At 39.3% G+C, this 19,446-nt stretch overlaps 1 protein-coding gene and 1 pseudogene across 1 annotated transcript in view; one reads left to right on the plus strand and one right to left on the minus strand.

The window, feature by feature from the left end:
* Window positions 1–19,446, plus strand: part of SLC39A9 (solute carrier family 39 member 9) — a 59,293-nt gene that overhangs the window by 14,445 nt on the left and 25,402 nt on the right. The window contains exon 2 of the mRNA XM_004739014.3: window positions 5,182–5,290. Within this exon, the coding sequence (XP_004739071.1) occupies window positions 5,182–5,290 (109 nt within the window). The remainder of the gene's footprint in view (window positions 1–5,181; window positions 5,291–19,446) is intronic.
* On the minus strand, window positions 13,272–13,624 carry LOC123390489 (annotated as a pseudogene).

Here is a 19,446-nt window from a genome sequence, read left to right on the forward strand (position 1 = left end):
TTTTTTTTTTTTTTTAAGATTTTATTTATTTATTTGACAGAGAGCGAGAGTTCACAAGTGGGCAGAGAGAGAAAGGGAAGCAGGCTCCTTGCTGTGCAGGGCTCAATCCCAGGACCCTGAGGTCAATCATGACCCTAGCCAAAGGCAGAGGCTTAACCCACTGAGCCACCCAGGTGCCCTGCCAATGTAGAATATTCTAAAGCACCTGGTGCGTGCCTAGTGAATTTGTAGGTTGGTCCAGAATTGTGAATACCTCTGGTTTTTCCAGCAGTCCTTTACATAAAATTGTGAGGAATGATTTTATTTTGCCTTTTTTTTTTTTAAAGATTTATTTATTTGAGAGAGAGAGCATGAGAAGGGGGAGGGTCAGAGGGAGAAGCGGACTCCCTGCTGAGCAGGGATCCTGATGTGGGATTCGATCCAGGACTCCAGATCATGACTTGTGCTGAAAGCAGTTGCTTAACTAACTGAGCCATACAGACACCCCTCGTGAGGAATTATTTTATTTTATTTTATTAAGGATTTTATTTATTTATTTGACAGAGAGAGAGACATCCCAAGTAGGCAGAGAGGCAGGCGGTGGCGGGGGAAGGGGGGAAGCAGGGGCCCTGCTGAGCAGAGAGCCAGATGTGGGGCTTTATGCCAGGACCCTGAGATCGTGACCTGAGCCAAAGGCAGAGGTTTAACCCACTGAGCCACCCAGGTGCCCCATGAGGAATGATTTTAAAGGAATGTCTGAATGACAGGTGAGTTGTTTAAGAAAAAATTTTCCAAGTATCTTTAGTATTCTACATAGACTCTGAGCTTGTTTTCAAAGAGCTGCCATGAAGAAGCTTTGTTAAAATTGAATAGCTCTAAAATGAATGCTTTCAGGGGTCGTGGCTGAATAAATCAGTACTTAGGTGGTTTTTTATACATATGCAGTTTTGTAGAGTAAAAGGTACCTATCTTAATGCAGTTTGATGAATTTCAACAAATGTATAAAAATGTACCTCATGTTCCAGTCAAGATTTAGAACATTTGCATCATCCTAAAAAAAATAACTTGGTGCCATTTTCTAGTTAATGTTAATCCCTCTGGCCACTATGTTCTTACACTAACCCATTTTGCTGCAGGCAGCCACTGTTCTGATTTCTTTTGCTAAGGGTTAGTTTGGCCTGCTTTTAAACTTCATATAAATGGACTCAGACAGTAAGTAACTCTTTTGTGTAAGGCTTCTTTCATTCAAACATCAGGATAATGTTTTTGAACTTCATCAGGTTGCGGTCTAGCAACTTTTTTTTTTTTTAAGATTTTTAAAAAGATTTTTTTATTTATTGTCAGAGAGAGAGCACAAGCAGGCAGAGTAGCAGGCAGAGGCAGAGAGGGAAAGCAGGCTCCCTGCTGGACAAGGAGCCTGATGTGGGACTCGATCCCAGCACCCTGGGATCATGACCTGAGCAGAAGGCAGCAGCTTAACCTACTGAGCCACCCAGGCATCCCATGTAGCAGCTTTTTGTTACTGAGTAGTATTCCGCTGTATGAGTGTACCGCAGTTTGTGTATCTATTCTCCTATTGATGGATAGCTGATCAAATTGTGCCTATTATTGATAAACCTCTGTGAACATTCTTGTACAAGTGTTTTTGTGAACATACATTTTTATTTCTCTTGGAAAATACCAAAAGTGGAATTGCTGGTTTAACTTGATAAGAGACTAATAGTTGCCAGAGTGATTGTATCATTTTATGGTCCTGGCAGCAATGCACGGAGAGTTCCAGTTGTTCTGTATCTTTGCTCTCATTTAGTGTCATCAGTCGTTAATCTGAGCCATTCTAGTGGGGGTAAGGAGGTATTTTGTAGTTTAGATTTGCATTTTCCTGGTGAGTAACGATGCTGAGCATCTTTTCATGGGTATATCATACATTCATATATCTTTGGTGACGTATCTATTCAATATTTTATTCATTTTTTGTTGTGTGGGTTTTTTGTTTTTTTGTGTTTACCTTTTACTGAGTTGAGAAAGTTGTGGAAGTTCTTTATATTTCACAAGCCCTTATCAGTTTCTTAGTCCATAGAAAATAGACTCTGAGAAGGAGATTTGCACATCGGAAGTTTATTGGTGAGTGCTCTTGGGAATAACACGTGGGAAAGAGTATGTAGGGATAAGCAGATGGAGAAGTTGAACTGTAATTTGGTTACAATAGAGGCCTCGGGCTCACCTGGCTCTTGAGAGATACCCATAATTGAGGCAAGGGGACCTGGCTTTGTACCTCCTTCCATACAATGCAAGGGACTAGTCTTGGGATGTAGACTACCCTGTCAGAGGGAATATAGCCTTAGGTTAGTTGGTACCCTTGGGCCCAAGGTCAGGTCCTCAGAGGGACTCAGCTGTGAGCCAGCAGTAGGCAACACTCCCAGCAGCTCGGGGAGCAGGTGTCTCCAGCCTGGAGGAGATGGATGTGGACAGTGTCACCGCAGCATCCACAACAGATAGATGTGTTGTGGGTATTTTCTTCCACTATGTAGCTGGTCTGTTCATTTTCTTAGTGGATCAGCAAATGTTTTCAATTCTTTTTGTGTATGTCCTTGCTAAGAAATTTTACGAACACTAAGATTGCAAAAATACTCTTCCCTTCTAGAAGTTTTGTGTTCTAGATTTTATATTAAAGTATAATCCATCAGGAATTAATTTATGCTTATGATGTGAGCTGCCACCTAAGCGATTGTTGAGGGTGCTCAGCTCTTTCTCTTTTAAATACATCCCTTTCATCACTTCTCATCTTCCCTTAATTTGCAAGGTAGGGGCATCTTTCATTTCCATTTCCCAAAGTAGAGCATAGTCGTAGTCAAAATGCTGAAAGGACAGCTTTCTTCCCCAGCAATTTATTCATTAGTTTGAATTTTGGAGTTCTGACACCAAGTCCCTACAGTGAAATGGTATGCTTAGTCCAGTTCAGTTTACCATTATTTTTGTCCTTCCTCAGGAGTAAAACTTTACATTTAAAACAAAGGTGGGATGCCTGGGTGGCACAGTTGGTTAAGCGGCTGCCTTCGGCTCAGGTCATGATCCCAGCGTCCTGGGATCGAGTCCCACATCGGGCTCCTTGCTTGGCGGGGAGCCTATTTCTCCCTCTGCCTCTGCTGCCACTCTGCCTGCCTGTGCTCACTCTCTCTCTCTCTCTGGCAAATAAATAAATAAAATCTTTTTAAAAATTTTTTAAATTAATAAATAAATAAATAAAACAAAGGTGACTTTTATGACTTCGTTAGAGAAAGTGATGAGAAGACTAAGTCATATACCATGTCCCCTTTTACACAGAACAGAGCTGCTTTTCTGTCTTGTGTTCTCCATGCTCTGACAGTTGGTCTCAAATGAATGCCGTGATTAACAGTGCTTTGATGAGTTTAGTAACTTGTAAAAGACAAAAGCTCTTAGAATAGCTCAGTATTAAATATTAAAATAGTAACGCCAGTTGTTTGGTGTCATGCTTCAATCACTTTCAATCACTTTGTCCTGTTGCCTCCCATATAAGACATGTAAAAAAATATTTATTTAACAGAAGTAAAGCTAAAGTACTGAATTATTAACCGTGAAGTCAGTTCTGCCTCCCGAGCCAGTGCCCCCAACTGCGGGATGCATTCAGAATGCTCTGTTTACAAGTAGCTAATATTGGCCATCCTGAATGTAGGAAGGACCGACCTGGCCTTTGTGCTAGGGAGCAAGGAATCCCCCTCTTGCTGTATGGCAAGTGTGAGTTGGTGCTGACATTGCAGCTGTAGTCTCTCCATTTTCACTAGACACACAATGAGATACAGATTCCTTTCTTCTCCCAAATGAGGGGGTGGTAATGCTTCACCTAGCCTGTCAGCTAAGAAACCATTTTCCCATAGAGACAGCATATATGTATGTATGTGTATATTATATACTTATCCCCTAGCCTCAGAGTCACAAGTTCAGTAGTATGTCAGAGATAATACAGCCATTGTTATTTTTGCTAACCTCTTAATACTAAAACAGAAATGTGAAGTACATGATACTCCATTAGTTACGGAAACTTTTTCTTAAAGTACAAAATTTCCCCCTTTTAGTTTTTAGGATCATTTTTCATACCGCTAAGACTCCAGGAAGCCATATAGGGTACACCACTACTTCAAGAAACTTTGAAATGTAATCTTTTATATCTCATATGTCAGGAGGCAGTCTCTCAAAGAAATTTGGGTAGTAAGAAAAAAATTGAGATTAGCTCAGATCAAAACTATAAATCACTAATGGCATTGATTGTAATGATAGTTTCACAGATATATACTTATCTCTGTACACATCAAGTTGTATACATTAAATATTTACAGCTTTTGGATTCCAGTCACACCTCAGTAAAGCAGTTTTTGAAAGACATCCATAAAACATTTTAGTACTGTATTAATTAAGCATATTTTTTATTATATGAGTAATACATATTCATTGTCGTTCACTTACAAATATTTTTGTAAGTTGTGTATTACATATTATGCTTATGTTTTATAAAGTCAAAACATTTGTTAATGTTTGATTTACACTTGTTTTACCTATGTGTATACTTTTTATTACAAATATGAGATTTTCAATGCATATTGTTTGCCACCAGCTTTTTCCTCATAGCAGTGCATCATGACTTTGTGTATCTGTGAAGAGACCTGAATCATAATGTTTAATCGCTGGGTGTTGTTATACTGTGACGAAGTATTATGGTTTAGTCACGCAATCTCCTTTTTTGACGATTAGGATATTTTTAGGTTTGCACTCTTAGTGCAGTGATCATCTTTGCATAGTTCTTTCTTAGGATAAATTTCTAGAAGTGAAATTGCTGGATGAAAGAATTCACATTTTTGAGGCTTTAAATTGAAATTGCCAAATAGCGGTCACCATACATTGTAGTAATTGACATTTCTCGCTGCCTCAGATAAATGTGCTTGTTTCTCCCATCATGGACGATAGACAGATTTTCCCACATCATTGCCAATCTGGTAAATTTATAAGTGGCATCTCCTTGTTTTAATTGGCATTAATTCTTTATGAAGCTGACCCTGTTTCATGTTCACTAGCCATTGTAGATTTTGGTCTCACAAATGAGCAGCTCACGGTCTTGATTACAGATCCTTCAGAAACTTTTTCTCATTCGATCATCAATCTTTTCAACAGTTTCTGGTATTTTCTTTCCAGGAGCGGCTAAAGCTGGTGACAGTTTTGGGAGCTGGCCTTCTCTGTGGAACTGCACTGGCGGTCATCGTGCCCGAAGGAGTACATGCACTTTATGAAGATATTCTTGCGGGTGAGAGACAAAGAACAGGGTCTTCTTTGAGATACGTTGTTGACATGGAGGACTGAAAGGAGAAGCCTCATGGGTTTTTTCCTGAACATAGTTCATATTGTCATAGAATTCTGTCTTGGGAAAAGTTCTTAAAACATACCTTTTGACGTCTTTGACATTGAACACATCCTTAGCAGTTTGTGAATTGAATCCCCTGTTCATGAATGCCACTTAAGATTCATTTACTATAATGCATGAATTCCAGACTTTCTAAGTATGACAATCTTTTTTAAAGCCCACTTAAATTCTAAATGATAGTAATTGTATTTTTAATGTTCTTTAATTGAGAAAAGGAACAGGTGATAGACACTTGGATTTACGGAGTCTTTTCAGTAATTGGTACAGGTAATTTACAGGTAATTGGTGAGGATCTCTGCAGTAAAGGAGAACTAAAAAAATGAAAGAAGTCTTTCCTGACCCTAAGAACAACAAGCAGAGAATGCACAGTATAGGTGTGTGAGAGTAAATATTGGGCAGGCAGCTTGCATCGCTCACCTGCTAGACAGTTTGGTCCTCACACCTGGAAACATGCTTGATTTAGATTTGTGACTCAGCAAAATCAGATTACTGCTTGTCACAAGACTTTAGGCACCTGTGAAAGATTGAAATCACAACTGTTACATTGGTGAGTGGAATCTTCAAGTGTCAGGACTCTACTGGACTCTAAGAGTAGTATAGAAAAGTAGGCACTTTCCAAACTTCATACTAGATACAAAATAATAAGCAGCTTTTCAGATCTCAGTCAAGGAAAAAAACTGTCCTTTATCTAGAGTGATTATACTCTCCTCCCTGGGATGTGCACATAGGCATAATGAATGGTGTTATAGGGTGGTGGCCAATGTTATGTATGAGTATTGTGGGGTCTTATTGCAAAATAGGAGAGAGAAATTTTTTAAAAGATTTTATTTATTTATTTGACAGAGATCATAAGTAGGCAGAGAGAGAGAGGAGAAACCAGGCTCCCTGCTGAGCAGAGGACCTGATATGGGGCTCCATCCCACGACCCTGGGATCATGACCTGAGCTGAAGGCAGAAGCTTTAACCCACTGAGCCACCCAGACGCCCTGGTTTCTTCTCTTTTTTGATGACCCATCCTCTTGGCGGGGGAAGATAAGCATGTACTATTGCACTGATTTACTGTATACATTTTAAAACGCAAACCTAAAATGGAAAATTTTGAAGTATGAGATTTAAAGTAAGTGTGCATAGAAGACCAGTATGGTTGACTCTCGAACAGCACAGGTTTGAACTCTGCGGGTCCACTTATATGTGGGTTTTTAAAAATACAGTACCGTAAATGTGTTTCCCCTTCTTTAATCTTTTCTCTGGCTTACTTAATTGTAAGAATACAGTATATAGTACGTAAAACATACAAAATATTTGTTAAAAGACTTTATGTTATCAGTAAGGCTTCTGATTAATGGTAGGCTATTCGTAGTTAAGTTTTGGAGGAGCCAAAAGTTATATGCGGGTTTTCAACTGCACAGGGGGTCAGCACCCTAACCCCCATGTTTTTCAAGCATCATGTGTATTTTCTTTCCTATCTCAGTAGTTCACCTTGAATTTTTCTGACATGTGATTTTTTTCAGAATGTCATATAAAAAAAAATTGTGTATCCTTTTGGTCTGACTTCTTTTGCTTAGCCTAATGCATGTGAGAGCTATCATGTTATTCTGTGTATCTATTGCTGGTATGTGGTGCCTTTTTATTTCTGAGTAGTATTCCATTGTTTGGGTGAACTTTTTTCCTTCACCTTTTCCTTTCCTTTTTCCTTCCTTCCTTTAAAGCCATATTGGTTATTTTCAGTTTGTGTGGAAATATGAATAAAAACACTGTAAACATTTATATACAGGTTTTTGTGTGAACCTGAGTTTTTTTTTTTTTTCCCCTTGTGTAATTACTTGCAAGTGGGGTGGTTGGATCATATGGCAAGTGTATGTTTAACTTAAGAAATAACCAAACTCTTTTTCAAAGTAGCTGTACCTTTTTGCATTCCCAAAAATAATGGGTGAGAGTTCAGTTGCTTCCCTTCCTTGTCAACTCTTGACGCTGTTTATTTTGTTTCGGTTTTGTTTTGTTTTTTTAAGATTTTATTTATTTATTTGACACAGAGAGAGATCACAAGTAGGCAGAGAGGCAGGCGGAGGGAGAGGGGAAAGCAGCCTCCCCGCCGAGCAGAGAGCCCAATGCGGGGCTTGATCCCAGCACCTTGAGATCACTACTTGAGCCGAAGGCAGAGGCTTAACCCACTGAGCCACCCAAGTGCCCCTTGTTTCAGTTTTTTATTTTAACTGTTCTAATAAGTAGGTAATGCTATCCCTATGTGGTTTTAATTTGCAATTCCCTCATGGCTGATGATGTTAAACATCTTTTCATATACTTGTTTGCCATTATTATGTGTTCTCTGATGATTCAAATTTTTGCCTATTTTTTAAGTTGAGTTTTCTTATTATTGAATTTTGAGGGTTCTTTACATGTTCTGGATTCAAGTTACTGTTTTTTTATTTTTTGTTTTTAAATAAGCTCTAGGCCCAACTAGAGATTGGGGCTCAAACTCATGACCCCAACATCAAGAGTTACTTACTCTACCAACTGAGCCAGACAGGGGCCCCCGGATACAAGTCCTTCTTTTTTTTTTTTAAAAAAAGATTGTATTTATCAGGGGGCCCCTGGGTGGCTCAGTGGGTTAAAGTCTCTGCCTTCAGCTCAGGTCATGATCCCAGGGTGGTGGAATCGAGCCCCACATTGGGCTCTCTGCTCAGCAGGGAGCCTGCTTCCTCCTTTCTCTCTCTGCCTGCTTCTCTGCCTGTCAAATAAATAAATAAAATCTTAAAAAAAAAAAGATTGTATTTATCTATTTGATAGGCAGAGATCACAAGTAGGCAGAGAGGCAGGCAGAGAGCCACTCAGGTGCCCCCAATACAACCTTGTCTTGATGACTATATCTTTACAGCAAATCTTGACATCAGATGGTGAAGTCCTTCTAAGTTTGTTCTAATTTTTCAAATGTGTCTTGGTTAAACTAGTTCCTTTGCTTTTCTATAAAAACTTTAGAATCAGAATGTCAATGTCTGCACAAAAAATCATGCTGAGACTCTGATTGAGTTGAATCTATAGATTAATTTGGGGAGAATTGACATCTTAAAAACATTGTATTTTCTAATCCATGAGTATAATATATCTCCCATTTTTTTCCGGTCTTTGATTTCTTTTATCAGTGTGGTAGTTTTTTAATTTTTAAATTAAATTAAATTTTTTTATTTTTATTTTTATTTATTTATTTATTTTTTTAAGATTTTGTTTATTTGACAGAGAGAGAGGGAGCAAATGAAGGGGAGCGGCAGAGAGAGAGAGAGAGAAGCAGGCTCCCTAATGAGCAGGGAGCCCGATGTGGGGCTCGATCCCAGGACCCTGAGATCATTACCTGAGCTGAAGGCAGAGGCTTAACCCACTGAGCCACCCAGGTGCCCCTAATTTTTAAATTTAATTAATTACTTTTTTTTTTTTTTTTTTTTGAGTAACTTCCATACCCATCATGGGGCTCAAACTCAGGCCCAAGAGCAAGACTCAATTGTTCCACTGACTGAGCCAGCTAGGCGCCCCCAGTGTTATAGTTTTTAGCATACAGATCTGCAGTTATTCTGTCAGACTTATACCTAAATATTTTCCTGTTTATAGTGTGATTGTAAATGATACTTAAAAAGTATTTCAATTTCCAGTATTCTAGGATATAGAAATTTGCTAAACTCACTTGTTACAGGAGCTTTTCTGTGGATTCCTTGTGAATTGGTGCACAATCATATCATCTATGAATATAGACAGTTTAATGCTTTCCTTTCCAGAGACACTTTAATGATTTTTTTCCCCAATATGCTTAAAATTTTTTTTTCTTTTCCGTATTGCTCTGGCTAGACCATTTAGTATGAGGTTGATTAGGAATGAAAGTAGTCAGCCCTGCCCTATTCTCACTCAGTCTTTCACCATTAAGTATAATGAATGATAGCTGTAGATTTTTCAAAGATTCTCTCTTTAGGTTAAGGAAGTTTCCTTTTATTATTACTAATTTGTTGAGAGTTTTTATCGAGTTTGTTAATGTGGTGAAGTACGATGATATTCAAATATGCATATGCCACCCCCCTTATGGGCAGGGATTATCATGACTGGATTCCATGTGCTAAGATCCTGTTGAGGAGAGTTGCCTGGGTGGGTTAGAGCCTCTGCCTTCGGCAGGGTCATGATCCAGCCCCATGTCCGTCTCTAGCTCAGCGGGGAGCCTGCTCCTCCCTCTCTCTGCCTGCTGCTCTACTTGTGATCTCTGTCCATCAAAAAAAAAAAAAGATCCTGTTGAGGATATTTGTATCTCTGTTCGTCAGGAGTATTGGTCTGTGGTTTTCTTTTCTTTTCTTACAATGTCTCTATGGTTTTGCTGTCAGAGTGCTGGCTTCTTAGGGATGGAAAGTGTTCCCTTCTCTACATTCTGGAAGAGACTGTATAGAATCAAAAATATTTCTTCCTTAAATATTTGTGAGAATTTACCAGTGAAACCATCTGGGCCTGGAGTTTCCTATGTTGGAAGGTTTTTAGCTATGAATTCAATTTCCTTAATAAATATAAAATTATTCAAGTTACCTGTTTCTTCTAAGTTGAAGAATTATTCATAGTAAGAGTTGTTCATGGAAATCTTTTATTATCCTTTTAATGTCTGCAGTAATATCTTCTTCTAAATTTTTTTCCCAAAGAACCATGTTTGATTTCATTTTTTTGCTTTGTATTTTATTGATTTCTGCTTTGCTTTATCTACATTAAAGCTTTTTGGTCAGGTGTTTACACATTTAGGGTTGCTATGTCTTGTTGGTGAATTGACCTTTTTCATTATTATGTAATGTCCCTATTTATTCCTGGTAATATTTCTTATTGTCAGGTCTGCTTTATTTGATATTAACATAGCCACTCCAGTTTCCTTTTGATCAGTGTTTACATGATATATCTTTTTTTCATCCTTTTACTTTTATTTATTTTCATTTTTTATTTTTAAAGATTTTATTTAAAATCTTCAAGATTTTTATTTAAAATCTTTCAAAATCCTCTAGAGAATATTTATTTCTTTTGTTTTAGCGGTCCTTTAGCCTGGTGGGTTTCAGGCTGCCAGTTCTGTGGTGCCTTTTTGTGTGATGGTTTTAATTTTAGTTCAGTTTTCAAAGCCTTTGTAATGCTGCTTTGGGTATGTTCTATCCCCGCAGAGTTCAGGGGTAAGTCTGGGACTTGTGCCATTTGTATGAACTGTTAGGGGAGCCCTCCTTAGCTGTTTCCTCTCCAGTATTCATCTCACAGTCCCTGGCTCCCAGGGGACCCTTTACCTAGTCCTCTGGCCACAAAGATGGGTTTTTTCTAGGAGTTGTAGCTGCCTGAGCTGTCACTGCACAGTTCTGTGTAACTTGGGGTGCCCTCAGGCCAAAGTGGCAGGAGAAAAGAGAGAACAGAATAACCAGATCCACCCCCCACCCCCACAACTCCATCCCGGCCCCTGTGCTTTTCCGACCACTCTGGCCAAAAGTATGGTGTTTTTCTGGAGGTTTTCACTGCCTTTGTTGCTGCCATGCCGTTCTCCAACTGGGATTGTCTTCAAGCCTGGACTGAGAAAGAAAAAAGAGGTGGTTTCCCTCCATAGAGACATCCTCCAGCAGCCCCTTTCCCTGGTCTTCTGGCCAGAAGGACGAGGTTTGTTTTCCAGTTTTTGCTGCCCTCTCTTCTCTGGCTTTTATTTACCTATGTAGTCCTTAGGTAGTTTTTTGGGTGTTTTGTCCAGAGTTTTTATAGTAATCATTGTGTGATTGAGGTGACACTGGGTTTTCTCCATCTGAGCCAGCTCCAGAAGTCCCCATTATTTTTTTTTTTAAGATTTTATTTATTTGAGAGAGAGAGAGAGAGAGCATGAGAAGGGGGAGGATCAGAGGGAGAAGCAGACTCTGCCGAGCAGGGAGCCCGATGCAGGACTCTATCCTGGGATTCCAGGATCATGACCCAAGCCAAAGGCAGTTGCTTAGCCAACCAAGCCAACCAGGTGCCCCCCCCCCAATCATTCTTTTTAAAAAGTAAAATATTGATACCCCACTCTGTGAAAAGTTCTTTAAGGTAGCTTAACCGTCACAGTAACTGTAAGCTGTCGCCACATTTTCCACATCTGTCTGCACACTGGTGAGATTAGTCACATCGCTTTTGTTTCTACTGCTTTATCTTTTTCTCCCCCCCCTTCCCTCTTTTTCTTTATTATAGATCCAACCAGCTTTTCTCCCAGCTTCAAGAAAGGAGTTTGTGTACATGTTTACTACAACCTATAGTTTAGTTCTTCTGTGGACCTTATAATTATGATAATTAACATATTTTTTCAGAGCTCAATAGATCATATTAACTGAGTGCTCTGGCACTTTAATAAGCATTAGTAAATACCAATTAATGTAAAAAGGAACCTCTCACATATTTTTCTATAATTATAGCTCTAGAATCACTGGAATTAGACCAGCATTCCTGTGACAAGACTGTCTACAGAAATAAGTTTTTATAAAAATATGATCTATTGAGGACTGTGGTGCTTGTTTACCATGGGGCTACATTTGAAACCACCATAATTCTTTGGAACATGAGAATTGGTATATTGAGAAAGGCCAAGCTATGGGGTCAAAGACCTAAACAGAGGGGCGCCTAGGTGGCTCAGTGGGTTGAAGCCTCTGCCTTCGGCTCAGGTCATGGTCCCAGGGTCCCCGCGTGGGGGGGGGTGTGTCTCTGCTTAGCAGGGAGCCTGCTTCCTCTTCTCTCTGCCTGCCTCTCTGCCTGCTTGTGATGTCTGTCAAATAAATAAAATCTTTAAAAAAAAAAAAAAGACCTAAATAGAAACCTGAAACCTGTATTATTCATAATTGTTAGGATAGTTACTGGAACTGTTATCTGGAATGGTTCAATATAGATTATTTCACTAAATTTGTCCACGAATGCCACATATCATATTTTTTAGAGAAGTACAGTTATCTTATGGTTTTGTCATTTTGCTCTACATTTAAATAAAGGGAGAGGGTTAAATCTGTTTTATTTAACTAACTCTTGGCCTGTCATTCATTAATAAAAATGGAGCTCTTTAAAACTCTTACACTTAAAAAAAATAATAATAGGGGCGCCTGGGTGGCTCAGTGGGTTAAAGCCTCTGCCTTCAGCTCAGGTCATGATCCCAGTGTCCTGGGATCGAGCCCCGCATCAGGCTCTCTGCTCAGTGGGGAGCCTGCTTCCTCCTCTCTCACTGCCTGCCTCTCTGCCTACTTGTGATCTGTCAAATAAATAAAATCTTTAATAATAATAATAATTAATAAATAAATAAACATCAAAAAAATTCTTATACTTTATCCTCAGGATTCTGAAACATGGATGATGGGGGACTGATCTCTATCTCTTCTACTTCTTATTTTGTCTATTAAAATGTCTGATCTCTGCTTTTCTCCCTGATCCCTCCTCTCCCTTCCCCCAACATTGTTTTATTACTCACTGTTGTTTCTGACTGATACTCAGATAAATTGTATGATGTAAGTTGTTTAAAAATGAATCTTCCAAATCCCATTTATTATATAACCATGTTCCTGAACATTTAGCGAGCCCTTAGCATATACCAGGTATCGCGTGGAGCCCTTCACATTAACTGTCTCATCATCACAACAGCCATCTGAGGTGGGTGCTGTTTTACAGATGAGGACATGAAGCCACAAAGAGATTGAATGACATGTCCAGGGTAGTCAGCTAGTAAGTGTCACCATCAGCATTTAAACCCAGACAGTCTTACTCTAAAGCCTACACTTTTTTTTTTTTAACCTTAAATTTCACCACAAGGAAAATTTTATTGATGGTGCTAGTTTATTTTCCTCTTAAAAGGCCAATTGTAACCAAACGAAGTGAACATACTTCAGGATTTTACTGTCTTCATACTATAATAAAATACGAAGCTCAGACCTGGACCTTTTCTCTTCGTGTCTCCTCCCAGTTCATATTGTTTGCATCGCTTAATGGCCAGCGTTCTCTCAGATCTGCAGTTGGGCTCAACACATTTAACCCTCAGCACAGTCGTCTTTGGAGTTTTAGCTTTTTTCCAGAAAATCCACTTAGTCTGCCCACCATAGCCACTCTTCCTGTCATGATGTTGTTTTCCCTGGGTGTAAAGAGAATCTTTGCCTTTCTTATACTGTGTCACTTTGTGGGGTTGGTACTTACAGAAACTTTCTTGCAGAAAGTCTGGTAGGTTTTAGGAACACTCACCATGTTTGTGAGTGCTGTCAGCATGGAAAAAAAAATGAAGCCTACATTCTTAATGATAGTCTGCTAGATGGTGTGCTTCATAAGGAATTTAAAATCACTATTGTAGTGTCTATCTGCTGAAGAAAAATTTTTTTGAGTCCTGGAGCCCAACACAAGGCTTAAACTCAGGACCCTGAGAGCAAGACCTGAGCTGAGATCAAGAGTTAGGCACTTGGGGCACCTGGGTGACTCAGTGGGTTAAGCCTCTGCCTTCGGCTCAGGTCATGATCTCAGGGTCCTGGGATCGAGCCCCATATTGGGCTCTCTGCTCAGCGGGGAGCCTGCTTCCCCTTCTCTCTCTGCCTGCCTCTCTGCCTACTTGTGATCTCTGCTAAATAAATAAATAAAAGCTTTTTTTTTTTAAAAAAAGAGGCACTTAACTGAATGAACCATTCAAGTGTTCCTGAAGAAATCTTACAATAGATTTTCTTCTTTTTAGGGGTGCTTGGGTGTATCTGTCCGTTAAGGGTTGGACTCTTGATTTTGGCTAAGGTCATGATCTCAGGGTTGTGGGATCGAGCCTGCTTCAGACTCTGCACCCAGTGGGGAATCTGCTTGAGACTCTCTGCCTCTCTCTGCCCCTTCTCCCCCGGCCCCATGCATATGCCCACGTGTGCGTTCTATCTCTCTCTCTCGAGCAAATAAGTCTTAAAAAATTAAATATGAGGCATTTGGGTGCTCACTTAATGTCTGACTCTTGGTTTTGGCTCAGGTCATCATCTTATGGGTTGAGGCATCAAAGCCCAGAGTTGAGCTGGAGTACGCCTTCACTGGGCTCAGGGGGAGTCTGCTTGAAGATTCTCTCCCTCTGTCCCTCCCCCTGCTCACATGCATGTGCACGTTCTCTCTGTCTCAAGTAAATAAATGAATCTTTAAAAAATAAATTTAAAAAAATTAAAACAGTAATATTTTGATCAAAGATTCATTAATTAACATCCCTTTAAAAATGTCAACTTTAGGGGCCCCTGGGTGGCCCAGTCAGTTAAGCATCTGCCTTCAGCTCTGGTTATGATCAGAGGGTCCTGGGATGGAGCTCCACGTTGGGCTCCCTGCTCAGTGGGGAGTCTGCTTGTCCCTCTGCCCCTCTGCCTGCTTGTGGCCCGCCCATAAATAAATAATAGCTTAAAAAAATAAAATATCAGCTTTATACAATTGACTGTGATCAGGTTTTCTTTTTTACATGAGAAATAATATGTCATCATTAAGCAGAAGCTATTATGCCTTTATTACTAAAAATACATGTCATGTGTGATGAACTATTTGTCTTTGTTAGAAAAAAATACATATTAGAGATCTGTAACAAGTTGTAAGTTATGAGTAGAAGTTAAGAAATTAAAAAACAATCAACAAAGGCCAAAAATATAAAAACAAAACTGGAGATCACTTTTTTAAAAAGCCAGACTACCTGAAAATGTGTTTCTTTTATAGAAGCATATGTTAATCTGAAGGAGAAGCTTCAACAAATGTATTCAAAGGGTAAATTGATTCTGTTACCTTTGATGTTAATGTATGTCTGTGACAAAGGACAGCTACATACCATACTGATGGAACTTACTGGAAAGATTTCTATGTAAACATCTAGGCAAAGAAGTAAGCCCATAATGATTTGCTGAATACTCTCTTAGTGGCAGGAGAAAGATAAGTCTGATGTACAGGGTCTAGTCATAAAACCGTTGGTTTGTGTACTTTGCAGCAGGGAGTATGACGTGGAACATGTCTTGGCTAATGAATTACCAGCCAGTGTCTTGAGTAATCAGACATAATAACCTGAAAGCTTATTCATGAATGAGTAACATATATATACAACTTAATATATTTAAATTTATAGCTGGGTTTTCAGATTCCAGTTTTTGCTAGTTTCAGTTCCTTGTCCAGAGTAGAAGGAAGAATGGGTAAATTAATATTCAATACCCAGATTCCATTACTAATTTGTGTATGTATCATTAAGGTGATCATCACTCACTTTAAAAAGGGTTTATGTTTGGTTTTTTGCTTAATGTTAGCAAACAAAATCAAGGCTTACCATTGTGTATATTCTAGTAAGTATTTCATGTTTTTATATAAAGTTAAATTCCACTTAATGATAAGCATTCAGATCTTTTAGGAGAAACCTCAATCAACAGCACACTTATTTCAAGCAATATTTATAATATGTTGCTGACATATTACTTCTTTGCCAAAATTTTACATCAAAATAAGTATTAACCCCTTCAGAATTATAATTCATGAAATTAAGTACTTATAGAAGTGATTGCTCAAAAAATGTTGGAAATTATTCTTTGATTTACCTCCAGAATGTGCAGTACATTTAGATATCATCAGTAGCAGCAGCATTTTCCTCAAAAGTAGTTTTGGTTTGGGACGCCTGGGTGGCTCAGTTGGTTAAGCAGCTGCCTTTGGCTCAGGTCATGATCCCAGAGTCCTGGGATTGAGTCCCGCATCAGGCTCCTTGCTCGGCAGGGAGCCTGCTTCTCCCTCTGCCTCTGCCTGCCATTCTGTCTGCCTGTGCTTGCTCTCTCGCCCTCTCTCTCTGATAAATAAATCAAATCTTAAAAAAAAAAAAGTAGTTTTGGTTTTGGGGAATACAAAATTTGTTCAATGTCAGTCTGCATAATGAGATAGCTGATCAGTTCATTCAATACTATTTTATATCAAAAGCAGGTATGACTATGAAGTAATGTTAATTTTATTATGATTCATAAACTTGACCCTTAAGCAGTAAAAAGAAAAGTTCCAAAATTATTTAAAGAAAGCATTGCTAGTACCTTAACTCCTGTCAGAATGGCTAGAAGCAAAAAGACAATCAGAAGACAGTGTTGGCGAGGTTGCAGAGAAAGGGGAGCGAGCCCTCGTGCACTGTTGGTAGAAATGTGAATTGGTGTAGCCACTGGAAAACGGTATAGAGTTTCCTCGAAAAAATAAAAATAGAAATTCTGTATGAACTCGTAATTTCACTATTGATATTGACCTAAAGAAAACAAAATGCGGGGCGCCTGGGTGGCTCAGTGGTTTGGGCTGCTGCCTTCAGCTCGGGTCATGATCTCAGGGTCCTGGGATCGAGCCCCGCATCGGGCTCTCTGCTTTCCTGCTTCCCTCTCTCTCTCTCTCTCTCTCTGCCTGCCTCTCTGCCTGCCTGTGATCTCTGTCTGTCAAATAAATAAATAAAATCTTTAAAAAAAAAAAAGAAAGAAAACAAAATGCTAATTCAAAAAGATATATGCACCCCTGTGTTTATTGCAGCATTATTTACAATAGCCAAGATATGGAAGCAACCCAAGTGTCTACTGATAGATGAATGGATAAAGATGTGATTGACATATATATACATATATATATGAAGATATATATAAAACATTTTTTTCTTTTTTTCTATATTTACTATTGAAAAGAATGAGTCTTACCATTTGCAACAACATGGATGGATCTGGAGGGTATTATACTAAGTGAAATACATCAGACAGAGAAAGACATACAGAGTGATTTCACTTATATGTAGAATCTAAAAAACAAACAAAAAACCCAGACTCTTGGGGCATCTGGGTGGCTCAGTCAGTTAAGCATTAGACTCTTGGTTTTGGCTCAGGTCATGATCTGAGGGTCATGAGGTAAGCCCCGCATTGGCTCCGTGCTCAGTGCAGAGTCTGCTTGAGAGCCTTTCCTTCTCTCTGCCCCTCCCCCTGCTCTCTCTCTCTCTCTCAAATAAATAAATCTTAAGGGGGAAAAAAATTAAAAAACAAAAAACCAGACTCTTAAATGCAGAGAACAAACTGATGTTTACCAGAGGGATGATGAGTGAAATAGGTGAAGGGGATTTAGAGGTACATGCTTCCAGTTATAAAATAAGTCATTGAGATGGAAAGTGTGGCATAGGGAGTTTAGTCAATAATATTATAATAATGTTGTGTGATGACAGTAACTATACTTACTGTGGTCAACACTAATATAAAAAATTGTTGGATCAGTATGTTGGATCAGTATGATATCTGAAACTAATACAACATTGTATGTTAATTATATTCAGTCTTTTTAAAAAGGCATTGTTGGAATAAGATATGGAAGGATCTTATACTCATGTACATTTTAAAATTCTGATACAGGAGCACTTGGATGGCTCAGTCGATTAAGAGTCTGCCTTCAGCTCAGGTCAGGATCCCAGGGTCCTGCATCAAGCCCCGTGTTAAGCTCCCTGCTCGGCAGAGAGCCTGCTTCTTCCACTCCTTCTGCCAATCCCTCTGCTTGAGCTCTCTCTGTCTCGTCTCTGTCTCTGTCAAATAAATAAATAAAATCTTTTGAAAAAATAAAATTCTGATACAGTTATATCTCATAAAGTAAAATGATGTTGGGCGCCTGGGTGGCTCAGTGGGTTAAGCCGCTGCCTTCGGCTCAGGTCATGATCTCAGGGTCCTGGAATCGAGTCCCGCATCGGGCTCTCTGCTCAGCAGGGAGCCTGCTTCCTTCTCTCTCTCTCTCTCTGCCTGCCTCTCAGTGTACTTGTAATTTCTCTCTGCCAAATAAATAAATAAAATCTTAAAAAAAAAAAAAAAAGTAAAATGATGTTGACCATCCTTTGAAAGTTGTAATTAGGGGGCGCCTGGATGGCTCAGTGGCTTAAAGCCTCTGCCTGCGGCTCAGGTCATGATCTCAGGGTCCTGGGATCAAGCCCCACATCAGACTCTCTGCACAGTGGGGAGCCTGCTCCCTCCTCTCTCTCTACCTGCCTCTCTGCCTGCTTGTGATCTCTCTCAAATAAATAAATAAAATCTTAAAAAAAAAAAAAGTTGTAATTAGGCTTACTGTTTAGTTTCAGTGCTATAGACATCCAAAAAGTAATTGCCTTTAAAAATTATGATGCCATGGTTCACAAATAATAGCATGCCTAACACCGCCCTTTTTTTTTTTAAAGATTTTATTTATTTATTTGACAGAGATCACAAGTAGGCAGAGAGGCAGGCAGAGAGAGAGAAGGAAGCAGACTCCCTGCCGAGCAGAGAGCCTGATGCGGGACCCGATCCCAGGACCCTGAGATCATGACCTGAGCCAAAGGCAGAGGCTTTAACCCACTGAGACACCCAGGCACCCTGCCTAACACCCTTCAATAACATGTTAACCCATGCTTTTATCTAAACTCTGAGCATAACCTGTCACCTGATTTAATATAAATATCTGTTACCTATTGAATTTATAAAAAAGCATGTGCACAATTATTCTTAAAAGAAGACTAAAGGATTATAATTTATTTCCATTAAAAAAAATCTTTTTCTTAGGGTGCCTGGGTAGCTCAGTTGGTTAGGTGTCTGACTCTTGATTTTGGCTCAGGTCATGGTCTCAGGGTCCTGAGATTGAGCGCTACGTTGGGCTCTGCACTGGATGTGAAGCCTGCTTGAGATTCTCTCTCCCTCTCTCTCTACCCCTCCCCCCACTCACATGCACTCTCTCAAAAAAGAAAAACAAAACACTTTTTATCTAGAAAATAATTTGTTATGCTCCACAAATCAGTGAAAACATATAATTGACTCTCTGCTTAACTTTCACTCAGCATAATCTCTTCCAGTCCCATCCATGTTGCTACAAAAGTTGGGTATTCATCCTTTCTGATGGAGGCATAATACTCCATAGTGTATATGGACCCCATCTTCCTTATCCATTCGTCCGTTGAAGGGCATCTTGGTTTTTTCCACAGTTTGGTGACCGTGGCCATTGCTGCTATAAACATTGGGGTACAGATAGCCCTTCTTTTCACGACATCTGTATCTTTGGGGTAAATACCCAGTAGTGCAATTGCAGGG

The sequence above is a fragment of the Mustela putorius genome, unplaced genomic scaffold (genome assembly GCF_011764305.1).
Source record: "Mustela putorius furo isolate JIRA1106 unplaced genomic scaffold, ASM1176430v1.1 tig00000129_pilon_pilon_pilon, whole genome shotgun sequence".
In the NCBI taxonomy this organism is placed as follows: Eukaryota; Metazoa; Chordata; class Mammalia; order Carnivora; family Mustelidae; genus Mustela; species Mustela putorius.